At 32.3% G+C, this 16882-nt stretch overlaps 1 protein-coding gene across 3 annotated transcripts in view; it reads left to right on the forward strand.

Annotated features, from left to right (window-relative positions):
- Positions 1-16882, forward strand: part of AFG3L2 (AFG3 like matrix AAA peptidase subunit 2) — a 49453-nt gene that overhangs the window by 11463 nt on the left and 21108 nt on the right. For all 3 annotated transcript variants that reach the window (XM_007487734.3, XM_001371366.4, XM_056823624.1), the window contains 9 exons: positions 629-729; positions 944-1096; positions 5495-5569; positions 5865-5989; positions 6937-7210; positions 8653-8790; positions 10420-10573; positions 13363-13470; positions 13559-13684. In XM_007487734.3, coding sequence (XP_007487796.1) covers positions 629-729; positions 944-1096; positions 5495-5569; positions 5865-5989; positions 6937-7210; positions 8653-8790; positions 10420-10573; positions 13363-13470; positions 13559-13684 — 1254 coding nt within the window. The remainder of the gene's footprint in view (positions 1-628; positions 730-943; positions 1097-5494; positions 5570-5864; positions 5990-6936; positions 7211-8652; positions 8791-10419; positions 10574-13362; positions 13471-13558; positions 13685-16882) is intronic.

Here is a 16882-nt window from a genome sequence, read left to right on the forward strand (position 1 = left end):
AAAAATTAATGAGTATTTTGCCTAACTAGATCTGGATACTAAATCAAGTTTTAAAAGTTTGTGTTATTTATTTATTTTGCATCTGTGTATTTTATTAGGTGGGACATATGGGGCAATTTAAAAATGGCTTGCCCGTGTTTCCTGTACTCTTTTTCTGTATGGAATTAGAAATATTATTATAAATAATACCTGGATTAAGCTCTCATATTAACTAATTAGCTTGTTGAAGTCCCATAAGCCCTTTTGAAACTTAATATAAAAGGCATGGTCCTCTTGTAGGAAGTAAATGTGGCTGAGCATTTATGAGAACATGTTTTCTCATTTCATCATGAGAGAAAGTGGATGGAAAATAGAAGAGAAAGTGTAAGAGAAAATAGAGAATTTGTTGGGAAGGGAAGAAACGTTCCTCGCACATTTTGAAGAGATGTTATATGTGGCAACTTTTGGCCCTGAAAACTGATTTTAAAACTTTTTGACCATTTAACAAAGTAATGTTTTCTCAATTATACTTAATAACTGTTGGGCTATCATGAAGTGTGTTTGACAAATGAAATGTAATATTATTTAAAATATATATTGTACATGGACTCTAAAATACTTTTGGGTTTTTTGTTTGTTTGTTTAATAGAAGCAAAGCCAGCTAGTACACAACGCCCTTCTGGAGGAGGAGGGGGTGGAAAACGAGGTGGCAAGAGAGATGACTCTCATTGGTTCGCCAGGTTTCAGAAGGTCTGATTTTATACTCTAGCCTCAGTTCTAAACCTCTCCCTTTGCCCTTCTTTTAAAAATAGTGTTATAAAAGTAGCCCTGGAAAAGATTTTAAAGCATTCATAGTATTTGGAGGAAACTGTGCCTAACATATTGTATTTTACCTTTTATTCATTCTTCTACAGAAATTTTCATTTGAGGGGCTTTCGTTTTCCCTTTTTTGTTTGCATTTCAGGGAGACATTCCATGGGATGACAAGGAGTTTAGAATGTACTTCATTTGGAGTCTTCTATCTTGGGCTGTTATCATGTTTTACTTTTTCTTCAAGAATTCTGGGAGAGAAATCACTTGGAAGGATTTTGTTAATAACTATCTTTCCAAAGGAGTGGTAAGTAAGATTGAGGATGAGAATAAATATAGTGATTGAAATGTGTAATAAGAAAATAAAGTAAATTCCTCAAATGAATAAAAACGATAACTGAAAAAAGAACCAGTAAGGTAGCTTTTCTATTGGAAAGTAGCCTCTGTCTAGTGATTGAACTAATACTGATAATGTTATAAAGTTTTTAGGAAAGCTAAGATGTGATAATCCAGAAATAAAGATAAAACAGTGTTTTTTTCTCTACATGAGTCTTTACTTTAACAAAGTACTTACCATAGTATTTCCTTAAGGCATAAACCTCTTTAATTCATTTAAAATGATTCAACTTAGAAAAATTCATTTTAAGCATAGCTTCCCAGAAACAAATGCATTTTACAAAGATTGAATAAATGGTGTCACCAGAGAAAAATCTGCAGATTCATATAAAATCATAATATTTAACACCTCACTACTTGCTTTCCTCTGTATACCTCCTCCTGCCATCTTCTTTTGTGGTTTCATTGCTCACATTGATAGCCTTTTAAGACTTATATTCCTCAACTAAAATTCCTCAGCTCCCTCAATTTTAGTCACCTTCTTCTCTCAACTTCTAGGTGGTTGTTTGTACCTTAGACCACATTATATATATATATATATATATATATATATATATATATATATCACCTCCACAATCTCATGAATGAAAGGAACCAAATAGCCATCCAATCTAATCCAACCTAACCAGGAATCTTTCTGAAACTTCTTTGAGTGTTCATACAAACTCTTCTTTTAAGATTTTCATTGAGAAGAAACATACCATACTTTAACTTAAGCTCATTCTACTTTTGACCAGCTCTTTGTTTAGTAAGGCTTTGCATCCATCATTTAGCTGCCTTAGATAAGCAATTAGCAAATTACTGCAAGCCCTGGTGGAAACAAATGCTTTCCACGTTTTCAGGGCTTGGTGTCAAATTTCTCTCTTACCTACCACCTTCTGTTTCTCTCACTTCATTATACTGAGGCTGCTCTTCATTCTCTTCATAACCTCCTTGACCTCTTCCTTTTTTCTTAATCCATCTCTCTCACCTCATTTGACTTTCATACCCAACTTTGACCCCATAGGCTTTCATTTGAATAATACCTTGTTGATTTTTTTCCATTCCCAACCTCATTAATTCTCATTCCTTATGAAATCCTCTTTTTTGTTCTTTGAGTTAGAAAATAGAGCTGAATTCATTTGTTATTAAATTATAGTATATAACTTCTTCAGGGCTCTTAACTGCTACTTAGTAGTCCCCACATTTACTGACTTCTTCACACCTTTTGAACTTTCCTTCTTACAGTTTAGTTTGTCATTTGAAAATGCTCTTTGAAAGGTCACTAATAATCTCTTAATTGCTTAATCCATTAACCTCTTCAGTCTTTAACTTCTTTGACCTTTTAGCTATTTTTGACTGTTGACACCTAATGGATACTCTCTCTCCCTTGACTTTAAAGATGTCATATTTAGCACACTCTCCTATCTCTTATGGCATTATTCATTGAATCTCAGTCCTATTTTAGTAGACTCTTTAGGTGAGGTGAGTGTTCCCCAAAGCACTAATCTCATCTCTCTTCTTTTTCCCCATCCCCTATTTACTTTTAGGGCTTCATTTCACTTCTTTCTTCAACACTTGAGGCTGTCTCCTTAATCCTAGAACATTCAAGTCTTTTCATCACATTTGTAATTTCTTATAATACAGTACTATTCCACTAGATTCATTTATTGTAATTTAGTTAGCCATTCCCAATCAGTGAGCATCTACTTGATTTCTAGTACTTTACCACCAAAAAAAAAAGTACTGCTGCAAGTATTCTGTTTCATATAAGGCGTTTCTTTTTGTTGGTGACCTCCTTGCAATATGGCTAGAGATACAGACTTTGGGGCAAAGAGTCTGAACCTTTTAAAAGCAATTTTATTTGCATAATTTCAAATTATACATTAATGGGTCCAGGTGGTATAACAAATAAAGCACCTACCCTAGAATCAGGAAGATCTGAGTTCAAGTATGACCTCAGACCCTATTTATGTGACCTCTGGCCAAGTTACTTAATCTCTCTGCCTCAGTTGCTAATGCTCATCTCTTTTAGGATGATTTAAAAATATATTTTAGGATCTTGCTGTAATTACTTTAATATGTTATTGTTCAGTTTAATTTTTCTCTTGGCATTTCTTTCAGACCACATTGATGCTTCAACTTGGTTTCTGGAGAAATTTTACTAATTTTTTTATGCCCTTGGATTTTTTCATATTAAGTTTGTAAGGAGGAAAAAAGGTGTTTTTTTTTTTTATAAAAGGTTGGATTGGATATTCAAGAGTAGGGTCTCAGGAATTTTGTGAAATTCCAAAGAGATTTATTTAACAATTTAGTTACAAAATATAGAAAGAGTGAAGTAGGAAATCAGAGAGAGTGATTGGTTAATTTAGTGTGTCACATGATATGCTGGTCTTAGAAATAGTCAAAATATTCCTGAGTGTAAGTATTTAAGATAAGGCTTCTCTTCTTAAGAATATGTTTTCTAAAACCTTCTGATGTCTAGAATTTTGCCATTAGAGAATCATTGTTTTGGGTCAGGCATTTGTACTTTCCTAGTTGAAATACGGATATTCTGAGGAGAAAAATTATCACCAGTCAGTGATGCCTCAGTGAGAATGGTTTTGTTAGATATTGTAAACTTACTTAGATGCATCTATAATTTCATAGTTATGCATTCTTGCTACAGTCCTTTACCATGCAATTTCACTCTCTGTGATTCTTGTCCACATTTTCCTCTAAATCTTAAGATGATCTATCTGATGTCTTAGAGGCCTTTCATTAGTTTTTATAGGGCTATTGGCTGATCCATTTGTCATTTATTATTTTCACTATCTGACTTGTGTGCCTTTTGCTGTCATTTGTGATGTCTTTAATGCTGTATAAATTTGGAAAGTACTTCATACAGACATTTAAAATTTTTCAATTGATTTAAATTTTAAATTGATAAGATGGAAGTAATTTAGTTTATGCATTAGTGTTTATAAAGAATAACCATTAATTTTGAAGTACAAAGTTTAGGAAAGAGGAGTAGAAATAGGGATCCCCTTGGATGACTGAAACAAGAATTTATTTTGTTAAAAAAAATACATTATAAAACCCCCAGGCAAGCTTTCACATCCTTTACATATAGTTGCTTCCACTGCTTGGGCTGTGATGGTAGATGCTTCAGAAGTGTTCTATTGTGGTTCCCTTCTTAATGTAGGTGTTCTTTTGGAGTCTGTTCATTATTACTAAAATCTTCAATGGCGTGCCGATAATAATTCCTTTTCCTGAAGAGATGACTGGTGAACAGCCTTATTCCTAGGGGTTCTATTAGAGCCAGCTTGTTGACACAATGGATAGAGTGCTGGGCCTAAAGACAGGAAGCCCTGAATTCACACACTTATAAGCTATGTAACCCTGAGCAAGTTATCTTTGTCTGCCTCAGTTTCCTCAGCTGTAGATAATAATAGTATCTGCTTCCTATGGTTGTTATTGCCAAATGATACAATATTGTAAACCACTGATTAGCTTAATATCTGACACCTATTAGGTGCTTAGTATTTAATAAATGTGAAGCAGCTAGCTGGCTCAGTGGATAGAATCAGGCCCAGAGATGGGACGGCCTGGGTTCAAATCTGTCCTCAGACACTTTCTAGCTGTATGACCCTGGGCAAGTCACTTAACCCCCATTACCTAGCCCATACCACTCTTCTGGCTTGGAACTGATACTTAGTGCTGATTCTAAGACAGAAGTTAAGATTTGAGGGGAAAAACATTAATAAATGCTTTTTCCTTTCTTCTCTTTTCCTCCACCCTTCCATTTAGACCCCCTTTATAATAATACTAATCATGATAGCTGATATTTATAGCATGCTTTTAAAAGGTGCTTCCATTTGAGCTTCTCAACAACCATATGATGAAGTATAGGTTCTAGACATCTTACTCCCATTTTACATATGGAGAAACTGAGGATAATAGAGGTTATAATTTACTTTACTGTGTTCACACAGCTAGTGTCAAAAGTGGAATTTGAACCCATGCACTCCTTATTCACGGTCTAGCATCCTATCTATCCTGTTTCTCTTTTTAGGGAAGTTATATTTCTAGAGATGTTCTGTGGGGCTCTATCCCTGTGAGACTCTTAACTTTCTAAACATCATCTAGATTCATTGACAATAACAATAACTTGCTGCAGAAATAAGAGTATCCCAAGCCAATCATGCTCAATAAGTAATTATTGGTGATGTTAAAAGCAAAGGTAGAAGTTTGTAATAAGTTGTAGCTCAAAAAAAGCCCAAAATAAGACTATATTTTCTAAATTAATATTTGAATGTATATAATATTACTGTTTTATTTTTTAATATAGGTGGACAGACTAGAAGTTGTGAACAAGCGTTTTGTTCGAGTAACTTTTACACCAGGAAAAAATCCTGTTGATGGGGTAAATTAGCTTTTTAATTGATTTAATGAATTAACCACATAGTAATAGTTGTTCTTACTTTAATAATGAAAAGAGCTGTGATTTTGACTGTTAGTGATCCCTCACTGATGCTATTAATTCTTATTTCATTTGATAAAGTCTTATATTTCTTTATATGAAATAATAATAAATATTATTTATTTATATAAAAATAAATAAATAAATACTAAACCATTACTTTTTTATACAAAAGTGAACTAAACTTTTTTTCTTTCATCTCCTGACAGTCATGATCTTTTGTTTTCCTTTTTTATAGCAATACGTCTGGTTTAATATTGGTAGTGTGGATACCTTTGAGCGGAATCTGGAAACTTTACAGCAAGAGTTAGGCATAGAGGGGGAGAATCGATTACCTGTAGTCTATATTGCCGAAAGTGATGGGTAAGAAGTAGTAGAACTTTAAACTGCTAATATCTCTATTTCACTAGATGGCAGTATCTACAAAATTAACTCTCAAAAATCACCCAAATTTTGCTTGTATGTTAAACATTTCTTTTAAACGTATTTAAATACCTAGCTTTCCCTCACCTTTTAATATTTTTTTTATCAGCTATTTAAATAATCCCTTGCTTGGGTATTAATTTCTGATTCCTATTACTTAAGAAAAAACATTTTTAACCCTTACCTTCTGTCTTAGAATCAATACTGTGTATTGGTTCCAAGGCAGAAGAGTGGTAAGGGCTAGGCAAATGACTTGCCCGGGGTCACACAGCTAGCTGTCCCACAAAATTTTGTAAAACATGTGATAGAGACTTGGACAAGCCATGCAAAACCTCTCTCTCTTCAAGTTTCTACCACAAACTACCATTCACTTTAATTCTTTTTTCCCCCTTTATAATCTCAAATTTTTTCTTTTGACTGCTTAGAAGCTACTTTTTTGAGGGGTCAACTGGGTAGCTCAGTGGATTGAGAGTCAGGCCTAGAGATGGGAGGTCCTGGGTTTAAATATGAACACAGATGCTTCTCAGCTATGTGACCTTGGCCAAGTCACTTAATCCCCATTACCTAGCCCTTACCATTCTTCTGCCTTGGAACCAATACACAGACAGTATTGACTCCAAGATGGAAGGTGAGGGTTTAAAAAAAAAATTGTGACAGTACCTGGATTCAATTAGAGATAAAAGTTCCCTTTTTGCCCTCAAATATAAAGATGAGCATTCTTGACAATTTATATAATATATAATTACTTTATCATAAATACTAGTGTCTTTATTTCCCATATGAAATATGTACAGTTGGATTCTAACTAAAGTTCTATAAATTAAGGAGAGCATTAAAAAAAATGCAACATGAAAGAAACTAATGTTATTTCTTTTATTTGCTTTTAGCTCATTTCTACTGAGCATGTTTCCCACCGTCCTCATAATTGGATTTTTACTATATACACTAAGAAGAGGGCCTGCTGGTATGGGTCGGACAGGCCGAGGAATGGGAGGTCTCTTCAGTGTAGGAGAAACCACTGCCAAGGTCTTAAAGGATGAAATGGATGTAAAGTTCAAAGATGTGGCTGGCTGTGAGGAGGCCAAATTAGAGATCATGGAATTTGTGAATTTCTTGAAAAACCCAAAGCAGTACCAAGACCTAGGAGCAAAAATTCCAAAGGTAAAGTTAACTTTCAGAAGTTGAGTTCTGGTGTGATGACATTAAAATCATTGTGAATGTTGTTTTTCAGTATGTGGAATGTATTAGTTGAATAGATAGAATAATTTTTGATTACTTGTGGTTAGAGGGTATACTGAGAAAATAGCTGTCACTGTTTTTCTCTTCTTTCCCTAAAACTGTACTGCTGAATGTTCAACAAAATATCTTTTAAAGCTTTAGAATAGATACAGCTACGTTTTGTGTAGTACATATATTCCTGAAACACTGTGTAAAGCTAGTTATTTCATGCATTAGGAGAGTTTACTATTGAAAGAGATCCTATTAGTAATAATTCACATTTTTATAGTTTTTTTAGATTTCTATCATACTTTCCTTACAACACCTTCATGCTGTAGGTTATACAGGTATCATTAGCCAGATGAGAAAATAGGATCTGAGAGGTTAAATAGCTTTCTCCTGGTCACAACAGCTAGTAAGGATCTGAGATGGGATTTTAACTCAAGTCACTTAGGAGGGAAGGGAATAAGTATTTATATAGCACCTATCACATGCCAAGCACTGTGTTAACTGCTTCTTACAAATATTATCTCATTTGATGCTCACAGCAACCCTGCAAGCTAGATGCTATTATTACCCCCATTTTACAGTTGAGGAAACTGAGGCAAAGAGATTAGGTGACTTACCCAGGGTCATTTAGCTAGTAAGTGTCTAAGGTCAAATTGGAACTCAAGACTTCTTATTCCAAACTCAGCACTCATTCCTTGTGCCACCAGCTGCCAACTAGATATAAAGACAATGATAAAGTTTACCTAGTTCTCAAGGAGGTTATCATCTACTGGGGGGAAATATGTAAAGATTAGTAAAAATTTGAAATACAGAAATAATTTGGAGAAGAGGTGAGGAAAAAAACACTAACAACTGAGAGAATAAGGAAATGTCATGAAAAAGGACTAGAGGATTTAGGATAGTTATCCCTTTGAGCCAGAATCCTTTACCTCAAATATCTAGACTTTTATTTTTAATTGCTTAAGTTTAACACTTATTCTGTTAGATTGTAAATTTCTTGAGAGTAAATCCTATCTTATCTTTCTTTACATTCCAGGGCCTTGTACCTACTTAAACAATCCTAGTTAAATCAAAATGAATTTGTGTAGACCTAGACTTACTTGCACTTTAAATAACTGCCCCAAAGACCTAGGAAGAAACTTTTCTTTGAAACTAAATTCTCATGATATCACTTAAGATCAGATATTTTGAACTTATACATTCTTCTAAAAACTAGTTTTTTTTATTGCCCTTGCTAATAATTGCATTCTGATTTTATAGCATAACTTAGGTGTTTGAGAAACATATAGTTCATTTAACTTGTTTTAAACATATAATTTATATATTATAATTTGTGAAAACTGAATTAATTTGATTCCTTTTTTTTGTTTTTGAAGGGTGCCATTCTAACTGGTCCTCCAGGTACTGGAAAAACACTTCTAGCTAAAGCAACAGCTGGAGAAGCCAATGTCCCTTTCATTACAGTAAATGGCTCTGAGTTTTTGGAGATGTTTGTTGGTGTGGGTCCAGCTAGAGTAAGTTTTTGTACTCTGTATGAGGACTTTATGAAATAGCAATATGAATTATAATTTTGAGGAATCTATTACATATAGATAGGGGATATAGGCTTCAGGATTTTTTTTTTTAACAGGAGTCTGAGTGAACCACATTATAGCAAACTATTATATGGTTCCTCCTCCCCCCCTCAGATTTAGAGTTTTATATAACCAAAATAACATGTAGCTATCTCTTTTAAGAAATAATTTTAGTTTATTGATTGGTTGATCATAACCATGAGTAAATGCCTAGACTTTTAAAAGTGTAACTCTTCCTGAAAATATTTGCATCCTTTAGTTAAAAGGAAGGGGAAATATTTTAAACATTTAATGGAAATATTTCAGGATAACTAAACAGATGGAGATAGCATCTTTTTCAGTACACATTTCTAGGTGCCTCTGAAATATAACAGTGGATATAGATCTTCTGTGCATGAAATTGGTTCTGATTAGAAATGTCTAAAGTCCACAAGTATCTTAGTTTATTCATTTACCAATTTAGGAGTTTATAAGGAAAATAAATCCACAATTTCATTGATGTAGAGACTTTCATCCATACAGATGGAAATTTCTGTATACTTTTATAGCTGATCTTTATAGATTGTTGTGGTGGACAGATATCACCTTGTAGCCAGCCTTCTGATGATGGATCTTTCCTGCTTTATCTTTGTTGGTTTTTAGATGACAGACATACAGTCTATCATTCAGCTTCTGCTAGAAGCCTGCTTAATTTGTTAGGACCTATCAAAGCTTATGTTTTGCTAATTATTGAGAGTTTAATTATTTCTGTGTCATGATGTGGCATTAAAGTCTGACTTTAATGGAGGTTAGAAAGAAAAAAAGCAAGGAAAAGCTAGATTTATCTTTCCTTCAGTTGCTTTTTTTTCTTTCGATAAAAATGGTAAATTTGAAATTATGAAATTATAAAATAATCTGAAAGTCTAAACCCTTCCTTAATCCATAAAAGTAATATAACATGGAAAAAGTGTTTTTAAGATTTCTGAATACTTGATCATAAAAACTGTATCTACCAACAATAATATTAAGATGCTGGACTTTTAGTATTTATGAAACTATTTTTAGAAAACATACTGTAAATCTTTTCTTTTTCCCTTAGTTTTTACAATAGTTCTGTCAAAAAGGTTGACCATTCAGCATTTTTACATGGCCAAATATGATGCAAATTAGTAGAAAGTGAAATTTAAGTCATTTTTGATTTGTTAAATTTTTTTAACAGTTAAAAGTGTGATCACTACAGAATAGTCTGAATCTTTAAAATGAAACTTGAAAAATTTGCCCTTTGTAGGGTAAAGATATTATATTTTCAACTTGCAGTTATTGTAAATGATAATTATTCTTTTATGATGTACACATAGTAATAAAGAATAATTTTGTTCATTCACAAGCTTGAGATCTTAAAACAATTTAATTACCATTTAATATATTCATTTGTCCCCTAGAAAGGATGGGTGGCTTATTCAAATATATACCAATATATCTTTGGAATATTAATATTTTGTGAAGTATAAAGATCATAACTACAGATGCTTTTTAAACATACTGTACCACTGACTAAGGTTAATACTAGTATTGTGTTTTCTTGTTAAGGTCCGTGACTTATTTTCTGTTGCTCGTAAAAATGCCCCTTGCATTCTCTTCATTGATGAAATAGATGCAGTAGGTAGGAAGAGAGGACGAGGCAACTTTGGAGGCCAAAGTGAACAGGAGAACACACTCAATCAACTCCTTGTAGAAATGGATGGTAAATAGTCACATTTATTTTTATTTTAAACTGTTCATGTTCTAATATGGAAATGTGTTTTGCTTGACGGCACACACACACACACACACACACACACACACACACACACACACACATATCAAATAGTTTGCCTTCAGGGAAGCAGGAATGGAGGCAGAGAGGGAGAGAATTTCGAATGCAGAATTTTTTTAACTTTAAAATTATTTTATATGGAATTGGAAAAATATATTAAAATATATTAAATATGTAATATATGTAAATATATAATAAAATATATTTTAAAAAACTTTAAGTTCTCTTCTGTATCTAAAATGAGAATATCCATGAAGATAGATTAATACTATGCAAAAATACTGCATTTTACTAAAACTTAACCAGCTAACCCTTCATGTTGTGATTTATAACTTATATTGTTACAAAGACAACATAAAAATCAAATTTTCCTTACTAGTTTACCATAATTTATTATTTGATTCAGCTAATAAATTCAATACTGATTTCTGTGCAAAAACAGTATGCTAGTCATCGGCCAAGCTATAATGTATGTAGATAGGACACAGTTCTTGCCCTCATGAATATATATATATATATATATATACATATATATATATACTGTGTTTTGGTTCTAAGACAGAAGAGTGGTAACGGCTAGGCAGTGGGGGTTAAGTGACTGGCCCAGGATCAAACAGCTGGGAAGTGTCTGAGGCCAGATTTGAACCTAGGACCTCCCATCTCTAGGCCTGGCTCTCAATCCACTGAGCCACCCAGCTGCCCCCCAAATATTCTTTTATTGATTAAATAGTGATCTTTTTCTGTTACTATACAACAGCTTACTGGAAATTTTTACTTTTTTCTTTTACTTTCTCAGTCAATTAAGGTTGCGTTCTGTTTCTCTTCTTTCATGATAAATTTGAACATTTTCAGCTGAATATGTAATAAATAGGAGCTATGACCTTTGTAGTCTTTCATAGTGTATAAATTGCCATATAAAATTTCAGATATACTTATAATTGTGAAACAGCTTGGATTCACAGGCTCCAATTCATAGCTTCCTTACTGTATTATTTTGAGTCTTTATCCTGACTTGTGGAGTTGGGAGGTGGGGTGACCATTTATTTCTTATCTGTGTTTAGTTTTTCAAATCATCTATATTTTACTTAGATACTTATTTCATATTTCATCCTTTATTTGCTCTCTATCCTCAAGAAACTGATTCTAAATGTTTTAAATTATAGCTGTAACAATTTTACCATAATTACTAAACTATGAGGAAGCTAGATGGCACTGTGCATAGAGTGGAGCCAAGGAAATCTAAATTCAAATTCTATCTTAGATAATTACTAGCTTTATGTGACCCTGAGTACAACATTCTTCAGCTTCCTCATTTGTAAAATGGGGATGATAATAGCATTTACTTCTTAGGGTTATCTCATATGAGATAATATACTTTGCAACCTTAAAACACTATAAATGCTAAATATAAGATGAATGGCAGTTTCTGTTTCCTTATATATAAAATCAGAATAATAATACCCATAGTATCTCTTACAAAATTATTATAAGAACGTTCATTAAAGAGAAATTTGCAAGCACAAAACACTTTAATTATATAATTAAAGAGATTACATTGTTAGAATATAAGGCATTCTTTAAATGTCAGCTATTATCATTTATTCTCTTCATCTTTTTTGATGAGATACATGTAGAAGTAGTCCTGTAACAGGTTCCTATCTTACTGTTATTCTTATACATTTAATTCTTTGGACTATTGAACAAGTAGATAAAGTAATTTCTTCTTGTAGTGAAATATGAGTATTAGGATGTAAGCTCATTGGAAGCATCTTTACTTAGTAGAAGAAAAAAATGGCAGAGATGATATGTGCCTTATCTTTTCCCTACATGATTGTGATCTCTGCTAGCCACCTGTATTTTGAAAGTTTTTCATCTCATAGAGCTTGGATATTATAAGTCTTTGATAAAGTGTTATATTTTTGAATTTTTTCTTTTTAAAGTTTTTATTGGAACAGCATTATATCTGGACATTTACGGGAAACAGGTCTGTGATAATACTGTGATTCTAGCACAGTTTATTGGTTTAGGACTCAAGCATATCTTGAAGTCTATTATATGGTACATAGTGAATTTGTTATCTCTTAGTTCATGAAAGATAATGAGTTTCTAACATATAATTCTAACTATGAGGTCATATCTTTCTAGGTATTTGGTAGATACTAAAATTTTATGTCTTCAGAAATGTGATGAAGAGTTTTTACCTTTACATTATTCCCATTGATAACCAAGCCTGGGCTTCTTAAGAGCAACCCTCTGATAGCAATAATCTGTTCCTGAATTATTATCATAAACCTCCATTTCTCTAAACCAACCTATACAACTTAATCATTTATTCAGTTCTTCTTTAGATATTATAGACTGAGTTCATGTAGGTGTCACCTGCAAAGACCTTTTGATTTCATTCTTAAATCTTATTTAATAGACACGGTCTGCAAGTAATTTACTTTTACTTCATCACATTCAATGAATCCAGTGGTTTGTGCCTGTTACCAGCCTTTAATATTACTTGTTGAAGTGATGTTTTCTTGTTCCAAAAGTTTTTATATATTTTTAAACTTATTTATCATTTTGCTATAATTTTATTATCATTATCGGATTAGTTGCCTAGAGATTATTAGATAATAAAGTATTTTGATAGCAAACATATTCCTATTTTTTGTTGTATGACAATAATTCCTTTATTTTTTTTATTATCTTTTTTATTTATTATCTTTCAGGTTTTAACACAACAACAAATGTAGTCATTTTGGCAGGCACCAATAGACCAGATATCCTAGATCCTGCATTATTGAGGCCTGGGCGCTTTGATAGGCAAATCTTTATTGGTGAGATTATCTTCATTGTGGAATATTATTTCTCATAAAGGATAAATGAAAATGATAAATTATAAAAGTCTTTTCTTTCTTAAAATAGGTCCACCAGATATAAAAGGAAGAGCATCCATTTTCAAAGTTCATCTCAGACCTTTAAAACTAGAAGTTGAACTGGATAAAGAGAGATTGGCAAGAAAACTTGCATCCTTAACTCCAGGGTTTTCAGGTAAATAGAAAATTAACTTTGGTATTGTTCATATACATTCCTTATACTCTGATAATTGCAAAGTATACAGTAATTTCTTTTCCTTCTACCTTGAATTCATTCTTGGTCTACTTAGAATTTATGTAAAATTCAAACCCTAAAAATCAAAATGCAAATTTAAATGATAGTTATGGAAATGAGTTTTGATAAAAAAAAAAATTGTGGAGATTTTAAAGAAAGAAGAATGAGTCAGCAAGAAAGATTAGGCAAAATGTTTGACTAAGAAATATCATTTTCCAAGGCCAGATTCCCCCCCCCCCCCTCAAAAAATAGCCAAATAAAGTAGTAAACATAGTGGCAACAGAAAGAAAAAGGAAGAAAAAAAGTTTTTAAAAGGTAATGGCCATGGTAAAAAAATTAGCAAAGGTAACATGAAGCCAGTTCTCCACTCTGTGTTGAGTCAAGATTTCATGTCCTCTTCCATTTGGTGCGACAGTGGTGACAGAAGCAACTACAGGGACATAAGGCTGCCAGGAATATTAGCAAGTGTTATGGTTCCATACCAAGGGCTTTCAGCAGTCAGCTAAGTCTCTGTCACTACCTCTTAGTCTCCAGTTAGCAGTAATGTGACCAGATTCTATTGTCCTTAAATAGGCTATTTCATGAATTTGTCCAGTAGTGATGATATAGATAAGAAGGATTAATCAGTTATGGGGGAGGGGCTGAGCAGTGAAGTCTGCTCTATCACTACCTGGGGATAGAATTTATGGTTATAGATTTAAGGATCAAGGAAAATTTAATGGTCATCTAGACCACCTCCTTTTCCTCATTTTTCATGTGAGAAATTAACTTGCCCAGAGTTCATACAGATTACAAGTGATTGCCTGAACTTGAATACCTAATACGGTGAATTTTCTACTGTCATTCTGACAAGACTAAGTTGAGATGTGTGTAAGTCACACACTCTTTCCACAAAATATCTGGAAATATACCAGATAAGATAAAACCATTAAAAGAGGGAAAAAGAAATTCCCCTATACAGAAGTCCCTCCAGTGTGGAAAAAGACAACAAAAAAAAAAATAAGAAAAATCCCCAGTATAAGAAAATAAGGGAATCCCTGGTTGAGATTTCAGAAGAAGAATATAATTCAGTAATAACTCCAACTAGAGTCTTCAAAAAGAGATTGGAATGTTTATAAATATTCCAAAGTGGTTCAGAAGAGTACTGAAGGAAGTGAAAGGAATGAAATTAGAACTTTGAATGAAAAACTTAAAAGGAGATTTATTGAATTAGAATGGGAGTTAGGAAACTTTAACAAAACAGGACACACCCTAAGGAAAACAAAAGAAAATAGAAAATGTTATCATTGGATTTCCTGTTTTAATGAAATAATATTATAGAGAGGAGTCAAAAAACAACAAAACTAGAAGAACATATGAAATTTTGATTGCAAGTCAAAAACAATTGGCCAAGAAAAACAGGATTTGAAGAGACACCCAGAAAAACTGACCTCCCAGAAAAACATGATGAAATAAAAAAAACACCTGAATGCCATCTTTCAGATTATTCTAAGATTATATAGAAGAATGGTCAAAGAAAGCCACGAACAGATTGAATCCCATGGCCAGAGGAATAACCTCAGAACTAACATTATCAATAAACATAATTGTCAGACTCTCAGATCAAAGAGAGAATAGCATGATTAGAATAGTTATAATATAACTAAAGAATCATTCAGGGCTACAGCGTCAGTGCTGAGAAAGGAAAAGAAAGATTGCAAAATTATTTGTCATAATGTAAAGAAAATGGTTTCCACCCAAGAATAATTTAAAAGTTGAAGATGAAAAAATCAATTTTAATAGAATTAATGATTTGTAAGTATTTTTGTTAAGAAAACCAAAGTTAGGCCAAGTCTTTGAAATGCATGTAATGGACAAATGAAATTCTGAAAAAGATAAGTATGTATAGTTCAAAGGGCTATGAAGTTAACCAGTGCTTATGTTCTGAATAAGAGGAGAAACAGCAGGTGCAGCAATTATGGTGTTGTCCAAGGCAATAGTAAAAATAGATATAATTAAGAGACAAGCAGGGAAACTACACTGTGCTTAAAGGTGCCATATAGATTATGAAAGCAATATCAATATTAAATCCATAATCACCAAAAGGCATTGTGTCTAAACAGTTAAAGGAAAAACTGACAATCAGAGAAGAATTGTTAGTAAGAGGGTATTGCCTGCCTACTTCATTGTGTCTCTTTAAAATTTAGTCTAAAAGAAAAGTGAGAAAATGAAGGATAGACTTTCTGATGATACATTTGTCCTTTGTAAATTGTTAAATGGGAGTCATAAGCAATATACAAATAAGTACATCACAGGTATGTTTACAAAAATTGTTTACATTCTTGGACATAATTTCAAATGCAGGAAAGAAAAAATGTTAAACATTTTATAGACTAAAACAATAAAAATTATAATCACTAAAGAAAATATTAACAAAGAACACAAAATTAAATGAAAATAAAACAATGTTAGCCTAATGAACTAGTGGGCCAAGTATCATGTCATAACAGTACAGAATGAAATTAGAGAATAACTGTAAAACAATATTTTTATAATTTATAAGGTGCAGTTAAAGCTTATGAGAAAATAAATAGCTTTGAACTTTTATATTAAAAGAGAAATAAAGGCCCAGTTAACTGAATATGAAACTTAAAAAAATTATTTGTCCCCAAAGAAGCACAAAATATTTGTGACTTGGTATAAATTCCAAGACAGAAGGTAAAGGTTTAAAAAAAAAGAAAAGAATCCCAAAGAATGGGATAAGGAGTTGATGATTCAACTATTTCATTTATATACTGATCTTTTACTAAATTGTTATATTTGGATTTCAGAATTAGTGCCATTTCATGATCTGAAATTTTCTGAATTTTTCCGAAATTCACATTTTCTGAAAATTGATTTTAAGGAATATGTCACATGGAAATATTTTGCAAGTCATGCATAAATTTAAAACATAAATGCTCAGAAATCGATTAGTTATTTCAGTGTTTACCTTTGTAATCCTACTTTTGCTTTTAACAATGTGATTAATGTTGAGCATTAAGGTAAAAGCGTTGCTGTTTTTTTATCTGTTTATGACAGTTCAAAGTGAACCTACCTAAATATTCTTTGCATTAATAATTTACTAAAGAAGTCATTGATCATTTTGAAAAACCAAAT

Source organism: Monodelphis domestica, chromosome 3 (genome assembly GCF_027887165.1).
Source record: "Monodelphis domestica isolate mMonDom1 chromosome 3, mMonDom1.pri, whole genome shotgun sequence".
In the NCBI taxonomy this organism is placed as follows: domain Eukaryota; kingdom Metazoa; phylum Chordata; class Mammalia; order Didelphimorphia; family Didelphidae; genus Monodelphis; species Monodelphis domestica.